Source organism: Dermacentor albipictus, chromosome 3 (assembly GCF_038994185.2).
Source record: "Dermacentor albipictus isolate Rhodes 1998 colony chromosome 3, USDA_Dalb.pri_finalv2, whole genome shotgun sequence".
Classification (NCBI taxonomy): Eukaryota; Metazoa; Arthropoda; class Arachnida; order Ixodida; family Ixodidae; genus Dermacentor; species Dermacentor albipictus.
In genome coordinates, this window is record NC_091823.1 from 167115370 (window position 1) to 167126067 (window position 10698).

At 46.2% G+C, this 10698-nt stretch overlaps 1 protein-coding gene across 1 annotated transcript; it reads left to right on the forward strand.

Annotated features, from left to right (window-relative positions):
- Nucleotides 1-1210: 1210 nt before the first annotated feature.
- Nucleotides 1211-10129, forward strand: LOC135896294 (selenoprotein P-like). The gene is made up of 3 exons (XM_065424651.1): nt 1211-1367; nt 3703-3901; nt 9161-10129. Exon 3 carries the CDS (start codon nt 9195-9197, stop codon nt 9711-9713), a length of 519 nt encoding a protein of 172 aa, XP_065280723.1. The 5' UTR covers nt 1211-1367; nt 3703-3901; nt 9161-9194; the 3' UTR covers nt 9714-10129.
- Nucleotides 10130-10698: the final 569 nt, after the last annotated feature.

A 10698-nucleotide genomic window follows, 5' to 3' on the forward strand; every position in this document is an offset into this window, starting at 1 on the left:
GTTTAAAAGTGTGCAATAGTCGGACGGGTAACAGGGCAAAGCTAACGCAACTAAAATAACGTACAGCGCGAAGGACAAGGACAGCGATAGACGACATACACAGCGCTGTGTATGCCCTGTATCGCTGTCCTTGTCCTTCGTGCTGTACGTTATTGTTGATCATGAATTACCAACTGACCCAAGCAACCACCCTAGAACGCAACTATATCGCGAAATCGAGAGAGAGAGAGAGAGAGAGAGTGAGGAAAGAGACATAGAAAGTGAAGGGAAGAAAGACACGGCGCTCAATCCGACGTTCTTCGGCTTTGCTTCTTCAAGCTGAGTGTAAGGGGAAAGAGAATAGAAGGAGGGAGAGAGGAAACACTGCGAGCGCACGCGAAAGGATGTGCTGCGGCACTACACAAAGGGTCACTCAGGTCGGAGCACTTCAAGAAATGTGTCACGGTGTGCGCGTCGGACCACTACAACGTTCAAAAGTGTTGGTTGTGCCACTTACGCAGTTACGTCACTTGCTCCTAAAGTACCAGTAGAACTCAAGGAAATGGAGCCTACACACGTGCTAAAAAATTCGCGAATGGAAAATGTAACAGATAACGTGACGATGTGCGAAAGTTTGTTAGCTCATCAAATTTCAGACTAGAGAGGGTGTGAGTTGCTGTTGATACTGATAGGCGGGAGTTCTACGTCGCTTAATTTACTTTTTCTCCTACGTGTCAAACAAAAATTAATTAATTTATTTATGTACCTATTATAAGTACCCTCAATCGCCGGAACCTTAAAGAGGGAAGCGGGGTTACAATGAAAAAAGTAATTGAAAATACAGAAAAATTAAGGGTGACAGTGTTAAGAATTAGAAGAACACTGGAAAACTGTAATTATAGCGATTATAACAATTATAATATGATTGAGAAGTCACTTCACATCACAGAGCTAGCAGGTGTTAGCTTTCAAATCTTATTGCTACGATTTCGTTCAGCGCTTGAGGAATTGGAGCTAGGTTGTCCGAGCACTGACTCCTTGCCGAGTCGGCCGCCTCTTAGCTCCGAGCCATGGCAACTGTCGAAAGCACAGACGTGGAGTGGCGCAGCCCACGCGCACGACTTTCAGCGCGCAGAGGGGGAGGCGGCAGGAGCCACTTAGCCGAAGGTCGCGCGCTCTCCAGCCAGAGCAGCATCAACAACGACATCCAATCTACCACGGCGCCTCTCCGATTCTGCGCGCGCTTCAAGGGGTGGCCGCGAGAGGCGACTTATCTGGAGTGCGCGCGTGGTGGCGATTGCAGCCAGTGCAGTTCGGATCTCGGCACTCGAGTCTCTCAGAGCCCCCGACGACAGCCGCCCCACTCGACGCTCCCAGCCTGCAGGCAGGTGAGAACGTGACCTGGCTCAATCCTGACGCGGCGGATAGTATGGCGCATATTCGTGGCGATAATTTGATGAGCACAGCGCAGCGCTCGCCTTCTAGTCTATCACTAGGCTCGCTAGAGCACGAGACCTTTGAAACCAGCAATCGTTAATTTTGCTTTCTTTTGGGCAGTTCTTCACACACGCTTTCTCTTAGTTTTTTTCACCGTCACTATGCTGCCGCGTGTGCGGTTTCTGTGTGTTACCTCTGTGGATCGCGGAGTAAAACTCTACCATACTGTCACCGTTTAGTTGATTTATTGGAACACAAGAATAAAAAAAAGAAAGAGCACTCGGGTCATGTCTTCGGATGACGAAAACTGTTGGGAGTGCAAGAGAAAGCAACCAGGGGAAGTCAGTAGCATCGTATGCTGCATGGACGACAGGAAAGCAACCTCAGGCGCAGAGCATGATGGCTTATAAGGAAATGGCGTCCACAGCATTAGAGTTCCGTTCGCAGTGCCAGTTAAGGAAAATCTGTTGAACATAATATACGAATAAAGCAAGCAGGGGTAGGGAACAATTAATGCGGAAGTCGGGGGACACCGTAGCTCAAGGAACTCGGGACGATACTGATGTGGATACGTTTACAGAAGTATTTTAATCTATTCTTCTCATCTCTGAGACGATTGCAGAGGAACGCAAGAAAGAAAAAGGAAACACGATCTGTAGTGAAAGCGCTTTTAACACCACGTGCAAGTCATGTGTGTGGATTTAGTAACGGGTAGTTCCAGTACTACTATTCTGATAAAAGTCGTAAAAATTGGTGTCCTCTTTATTAGTTTTAAGAGTGAACTCAAGTTATGCTGTTGTAAAATGACTTTACAGATTTACAAATAGCAATAGCGGTGTAACACTGTCTAAGGTGAAGTTTAAAGATGGCCATTAAATCGCATTGAAACGTAGGCCACAATGGTGATTCTCGTTGTCCAGTAGCAGTATATATATATATATATATATATATATATATATATATATATATATATATATATATATATATATATATATATATATATAGGCCACAATGGTGATTCTCGTTGTCCAGTAGCAGTATATATATATATATATATATATATATATATATATATATATATATATATATATATATATGTATATACCGGTGTGTTTGTGTGTGTGTGTTCGTTTGTGTGGGCAGGAGAAGAAAACAAACCGAGGGACCTCATTTTTATTAGTGAAATCATAACATGCGAACAAAAATGACATGGCATGAAGGACAGCGTAGAGGCAATTATTTGTAGTTAATAACTGAAGTACCTAAACGATAAATAAGATGAAATGAAAGTGGATGGTACAACAACTGGCCGGCAGGTGGGATAGTAATCCACGTCCTCCATTACACAGGCGATGCTCTTACCAACTAACCTACCGTGGCGCCGTTTTCCCACACGCTTTCTGGGATAGTTATTTGCAATAACTTTGTTTATCTATTAGAACTATCCGACGGGAGTGTTAGCCAGCGCCACCATTCACGGCCATGTAATCGATCTGGAACGTCCGATCTACCACAGGCGTCACGTATTACGTGAATGTTTAGGGTGAAGGCAACTGGTAAAAAAAAACCCACACATGGTACTTGAATACATCAAAGCTGCGGGAAACGATACCCTCGCTTTGTAATAAACGAGAAGCGTGGAAACTGAGGCGGCCGATTTTCATTAGTAAAATCATAAGGAGCCAACAAGAATGACACGAAGGAAAGATAACATAGGGGAAATAATTATTAATATTATTATTAATGAATGAAAGGAGGATATTGCAAGTCGATGAACGAACAAATGGACGCAGTCGGGTTACGAACCCACGTCTTCCTATTACGCTTGCGATTTTGTATCTATATAAATATGATCATTATTAAGAAGCATCTAACAAGGTGTAGCCCGTTGTTTGAGTTCTGTCGTTTACACACACACACACACACACACACAAACACACACACATATATATATATATATATATATATATATATATATATATATATATATATATATATATATATATATATATATATATATATATATATATATATGTACACACAGTGCGACTGATGGAGGTCTGCTGTGATTGCGGTCTGCTGTGTGTGCGTGTGTGTGGGGGGGGGGGGGGCTCTTTTCATCCGTGTTTCCCTTGTTTGTGCCTGTACAGTTCTTAAATATGGAACACCAGCGCATCCAGACTGCCAAATTGCTGTAAATCCTATCCGCAACCTCGCCTAACACCACTTCTCACCTTTGGGCGTGACGACTGCAACCATTCAAGTGTTCTTGCATGTTCTGCGCAGGAGTCAAGATGGCGGCCCGGTTATTGGTGCTGCTAGCGGGCTGCCTGCAGGCCGCCGCGGCAGCCCGAGCACCCATCTGCGGCACGCCCGAAGCGTGGACCGTGGGCGGGCAGGACGTGCTCGCCCAGCACCGAGGAAACGTCACGCTTGTGGCGTTGCTCAAGGCTTCCTGATCTTTGTGTAGGCAGCAGGCCTCCGGGTAAGGGACGACGTTTCGGTTCTCTAGCCATGACGGATGTGAGGCATGTGTTCTCTAAGACGCAACCAGAGTCTGCCGCGCCCCAACTTAGCCTAGTCGGGACCGCAGTTTGTCCAGGCTTTAACCACGATGAGCCTCAAAGAAGGATTTCCAAATAATAGAACCGCGCTGCTGAAATGATCTCGAATGACCTGTCTGAGGCGATGCCTCAACTTTGCCATCTTCTGTCGGACACATGTCCAAGGCTGAACTGCTCTCATGAGGTGAACGCTTTATTAATCTGACTGAAGCGCGATGCATTTGAAACTAAAAGAGGCAGATTATTAGCAGTGCCGGTAGCAGACTGTTGATTTACTCCCTCTTGTTCTTCATAAACAATTGATAAACATTCCAATATTCTGAGAACATAACAGATGCCTACAACTGCGCAACCTTGTAACGGTTACAGATATCATAATCATAAGTGCATCATATTCTTGCGAACTGTTCAGGAAGTTAATATTTCTCTAAAATATGTATATTCACCATAAGAAGTTAAGTAAGCTGTAATTTGTTACGCTAAATATATGCCTTTTCAATGGTATTCTTTGTTCCTTCTTAAACACTTACTATCCCTAAACCAGTTTAAAAACACCGTTATTTTTTGGCACGCCCAACAGCGGTTATTGCCACATACCGGGCAAAAGCAATCCAGCCATGTCATGTTGACGAGTTCATTTACTAACCACAATGATAAATTATCACAGTCATGTCGTTACGAAGACACACAAATATATAATGAACGCGAAACGCAGCTACCATAACCGTTATACAGCCACTTTCGCCATGCATAAAGTGGGGCTAGTTACGGTGCAATGTTATTCAGTGCACTGTGCAAAACAGCACCAGATACAAGCAGGGTCAAAGCGCAAGCGTTTGCGCTGGTGCGTTCTTTCGCAACATGTCTCAATTTAGCATTTTTATGCACCACGCATTTCCTAAGTGAACAACTAACGGGTTTATGAACTTTCCATGGTACGTTCTAAAAGCGCGCGATATTATCTCGTTAGCACCACGTTCGCTTCTACAATAATGAATTGTCAGCTGTTATTTATGGCGAACAAACAGCATGTTTGTGTTCTTTTTGCGCTGACTCACGATAAAAGTGATAAGAAAAGTGGGGAGGGAGAACAGATTGCGACAACTTTTATACCACGTCTAAATGTCCCAACATCTCAGAACAGGCACGTACGCAGGATTTTTTTTCGGGGGGGGGGGGGGCCCAACCCAAGGTAACTTCTATGCAAATTAGGGGGGGATGGCTACTTTACTAGTACAAATGTGAATAACGTCCACCATTCGTCATAAAAACACGTAAACCCACAAGAGAGAAATGAAATAAGGTGTATTTTACAGGTACGCCCTGTGCGATGCACCTCTCCTTTACTTGGCAAACAAGGAACTACGTCAAATGGACTTGCGCAGGAAGAACACTGCCAAGGTCAAGTAAAGGAGCCAAATTGTAAAATGAAGATTACTTTAGTAGAATACAACTTAAAGAAGCAGCAGTTGGCAACCAAGGCACACAAACTGCAGGGGATTGTTTTTTTTTCGCCAGTCGTTCACAGAAGCAAATAAAATCGTCGTCATGCGGCCTTTTCAAAATGGCGTCGTAATTGATACCTCCGGAGCGTCTGCTGTTCTTGAAAAGTATTTTCATGGGCGGAAGCAATGAGGTGTGCAACAGACATGGACAAAGTGCATGGAGTCTGAGCATTCCACTCTTCAAAAGTCTGCGGTGCCGTTCATTTCACTGCTGAACCCATTCTACTCATGAAACTTCACTGCCAACTAAAGTGAAACTTGACAATAAAGAGTTGCAGCAAAGCAAGCATATCATTTCAGTTCAATAAAGAATTAGGGTTTGGCCGTTCCACTATAATAGGCGAGGCAAAAAGGTATAAAATTGCGCGCTAATAATTCTATTTTTGTGGTTACCGCCTTATTTGGGTAACAGAAAAAGTTTGAAGTACGAATTATTTGCAGCCTCCCAGAGAAACAGTGGCTGGTGTTTATGAGGGCGTGGGCGGGGCTTCTCTGCAGACTTAATTTGTATCCGACTATAGTAGCGTTTTTTTAATTAGCTCTGGAAGAACTATAGAGAATTATGTATTTCCGAAACAGTCACAGTTCTTTTGGATCCCTCGTTTATGATCTACCAAGTGCCACAAAGCGCCAAAGACTTGAAAAATTATAGACCGATCAGCTTACTGTCCGTTGCCTACAAACTATTTACTAAGGTAATCGCAAATAGAATCAGGAACACCTTAGACTTCTGTCAAGCAAAGGACCAGGCAGGATTCCGTAAAGGCTACTCAACAATAGATCATATTCACACTATCAATCAGGTAATAGAGAAATGTGCGGAATATAACCAACCCTTATATATAGCTTTCATTCATTACGAGAAAGCGTTTGATTCTGTCGAAACCTCAGCAGGCATGGAGGCATTACGGAATCAGGGTGTAGACGAGCCATATGTAAAAATACTGAAAGATATCTATAGCGGCTCCACAGCCACCGTAGTCCTCCATAAAGCAAGCAACAAAATCCCAATAAAGAAAGGCGTCAGGCAGGGAGATACGATCTCTCCAATGCTATTCACAGCATGTTTACAGGAGGTATTCAGAGACCTGGATTGGGAAGAATTGGGGATAAAAGTTAATGGAAAATAGCTCAGTAACTTGCGATTCGCTGATGATATTGCCTTGCTTAGTAACTCAGGGGACCAATTGCAATGCATGCTCACTGACCTGGAGAGGCAAAGCAGAAGAGTGGGTCTAAAAATTAATCTGCAGAAAGCTAAAGTAATGTTTAACAGTATCGGAAGAGAACCGCAATTTACATTAGGCAGCGAGGCACTGGAAGTCGTAAGGGAATACGCCTACTTGGGGCAGGTAGTGACGGCGGATCCGGATCATGAGACGGAAATAATCAGGAGAATAAGAATGGGCTGGGGTGCGTTTGGCAGGCATTCTCAGATCATGAACAGAAGGTTGCCATTATCCCTCAAGAGAAAAGTATATAATAGCTGTGCCTTACCAGTACTCACCTACGGGGCAGAAACCTGGAGGCTTACGAAAAGGGTTCTACTCAAATTGAGGACGACGCAACGAGCTATGGAAAGAAGAATGATAGGTGTAACGTTAAGGGATAAGAAAAGAGCAGATTGGGTGAGGGAACAAACGCGAGTTAATGACATCTTAGTTGAAATCAAGAAAAAGAAATGGGTATGGGCAGGACATGTAATGAGGAGGGAAGATAACCGATGGTCATTAAGGGTTACGGACTGGACCCCAAGGGAAGCGAAGCGTAGCAGGGGGCGGCAGAAAGTTAGGTGGGCGGATGAGATTAAGAAGTTTGCAGGCACGGCATGGCCACAATTAGTACATGACCGGGGTTGTTGGAGAAATATGGGAGAGGCCTTTGCCCTGCAGTGGGCGTAACCAGGCTGATGATGATGATGATGATGAAGTGCCACAAACGACTCGTATTGTTATTTGGGAAGTTACGTAACGATGCGTGGCTTCCAGTCCAGTACAACCTTGTAGGGCACAGGACGCTGCGATTCTAGACGTACTACGCAAACCGCGGAAGCTTAGAAAGACACTTCATAAGACTCACATAAGCACAGCAGAGAAGTGGCTACGTCAGGCGACTCGACTGATAACTGTAGAAGCGTCATTGAAAACACACGGAATTGTTCCCCACTTCCGGCGGCGTTTTTTCTACTTCCTCTTTAAATAAAAAGATGTTGATATATAAATATTTTCATAAACAATGGTTCAATTTGTTAACTTTCACTTTTTCTTCCTGTTTGGCTGTTGCCTCGGTTGCCGACAATGGATTCCTTAGTAGATCGCTTAATTTCTCAACGCCTTGCGGCTCTTGTTTCCGGTTGGCAATTTTGCACGAAAAATGCTCTACAATTAGGCAAAAACCAGACGAGGTAACAGATGACATTCATGTTGCTTATGGATTTAACGGTTATTGCAGGGTTTGATGATGGACGCTGTTTCGCATTATTTTATTTTTCACCTTACCTAACCCATATCGCGGGTATATGGTTCCGAGAATCTGTCAGCGTCGCGATGAGCCGTTACTCGAGGAAATAATGAAGCAAAAGGAAAAGTTAAACGCAATTGGCGTTTTCTCTGGCCGGAACTCGTCCCACGTGCATACAGACCAGCTGACCACGAACCGAATCCCCGTCTTGGTCCCTGGATCAGTCTAAACGAAGAAGGTTGTACTAACGACCCAACAGCAAAGCGCGTGACCGTCGAAAAGATGGTGACAACTGAACACATCTCGAGATAATCGCGTGGGCACCGAATCGATGAGGAAACTGTCCTTCACACCCCCAAAGGATGCCGATAACTACCGCCATCCAAAAGGAGTAAAAAAGGCAGCAAAATGTTGACCGCCGAAGAGCTGCCAAGTTTCAACATTGATTTCGAGGCGCTTTAGGAATGTGTGTGAAAAGTGGTGGCATGGGTGGGGATGGGGGGGTATGCGTCTTAATTTCGGGGGGGGCCCGGGCCCCCCCGGGCCCCCCCTTGGGTACGTGCCTGTCTCAGAAGCAAGACTTCGCAACTACATAGCGTTGACCTTTCGAATGCAGGAAGGAGAGCTTGGAATTCACAGCCTAGCAGGATAGTGCGCAGAGAAACGGGGAAGAAAGAACGCGTGACGGCAAGCACAATCATATGCGTATGCGTCTAGCCAACTCTTCTTTTTGCCTGTCCCTGTTTGTGCTATGCCATAAGGCCATCAGTATATGAAGTGCGAACGAGGCCGGTCATCTTGCCACATTGGTTGGCGAACATGACAATAGCGGTATGACAATACCTAGTATGTGTTTCGTTGCTGATAAATACTTGCGCAGCGCCATATGTGAAATTGACAAAAGTGAGCGTTGTTTAGTGGCTTCTTCAAATGCATACCGTGTGCTACTATCGCGACGTAGTCAGACGCACACGATTGATTGAATAAATGCTTAATTGGAAAAGATGACAAAAGCCATACTGGGAGAGAGGGAATAAAAGGGATGGGCCATAACGAGCTCTTCAAGCCTGTCTCCTAAGCAAATGCTATGTGTGTGAGTTCGAAACTTCTTTAGGGTGGTCGTGAGAGCAGTCTGGGTTTGTCCCGGTAGATTAGTCGGTGGGTGGTGAGTTGATATAACATGGCGCCACGATGCGCAATTTATGCGCTGCGCAGTCTGGAGGCTCTGTTGCAGCGGCTTCGGGCCAACATGAGCGAGCTGCAGTTCCTGGTGGTCAACGACCGCAAGTCGGCGCACCTGCGCGACCATCTCGACCGGCGCGTTTCGTTCGCCGTGCACCAGGAGAGCGAGGAGGAGCCAGTGTGGACCACCATGGGCGGCAGCAAGGACGACGTCTTCATCTTCGATCGCTGTGGCCGGCTTGCCTACTACGTGCCGTTCCCCATCAGCCTCGTTCTGCCGGGCCACCTGCCCGTGGTCGAGGACTCCCTGCGGCGTGCCTACGACGGCGAGCCGTGCGGGCTCGGCTGCGAAGAGCCGACCGAGAGAAACCCTCGCGCTACCGACGCCTCGGCTCGGCGCAATTCGCTGGGCTGGCGCGTGCTGCACATGATGTTCGGCGGCGAGCAGGACGACGCGTCCGAGGAGTGCGACGAGCGCAAGCACATGCAGTTGAGAGTCTGTTGCCACCCGAACAGCCGCATCGAGAGCCCCTATTGCCGGCAAGCGCCCAGCTGCCAGGAGCTCGGCGCTGCCTGCGGTTCCTGATGACAGTAGAGCCATCCGTTCGAGTCCTCCGGTCCCTGCGCGTCCTGGTGGGTCTCCGACAAGGGTTGCGGTCCCCCATGAAGACGCTGGGTCAAACCAGGGCGTCCTCGCCCAAGGCTCACGTGTCCGATGCCGCCCTGTGCGAGACGTGGCCCGAGGAGGCCTCGCCTGGGACGCGTAGTAAAAGGAGGGCCGCGTATGGCCCCACTTCCACATGGCTTTGTCATTTTCTCGTACGCTGCGTTTACGGTTTTCTAAAATATGCTCAGGCGGTAATAGCCAACAGCGCCAGCCGTTTTTGGCTAGGCCAGCTTAAACATTGGGAAAGCATGCATAGTAGCTACAGTAAATACGCAGGTACGTTGAAGATGTTCGTCGCCTTTTACATGCTCATTAAATTGGGAAATACCTAGGTAGTTTCGAGGCTCTGTCTTCTCTTCACAGTTTAAGTTAATTGATGCATTTCGGTCTTTTTCAAATGATTCTAAGAAAAGCAATTGCCGCGACTTGGACACAGTGGTTTACACCTAGAGGAGAAGGGACAGACAGGGCCTTACGTAAACCACATTTCCCTAGCGTCTTAGGTAAACCATCTTTCGCCCCTCTGTAGATTCAGGGGCAGCTTCCTACTGTGTCAAGAAAAGTACTCTCGCTGGTTCATTTCCAAGTATTCACGCATCCTTTTCGCTGACAGATAATCCATGGACACGTAATTAATCACGAACACACAAACCATTCCGAAATACAGGCGCTATCCAGTCATTTTTTCTGCTCATGAAACTGTCGTCAATGTTTTACACCCCGCCCGAAGCTGCCGCTGAATGTTCCTGCTCTCCTCAAAGATAAATTAGCGAACATTTTTTAAGTCGGCTGTGACACCAATAATCTTACGCATACTTCAAGCTGGAAGAGGGGGAGCCATACGGGCTTCCTGTTAGGCCATCTTTTAGTTCCTTGTATCACAAGTATAGCACGACACAGACAT

Excerpts from the sequence above, each read along its gene's own strand:
- LOC135896294 (XM_065424651.1), top strand. The coding sequence starts at position 9,195 with ATGAGCGAGCTGCAGTTCCTGGTGGTCAACGACCGCAAGTCGGCGCAC.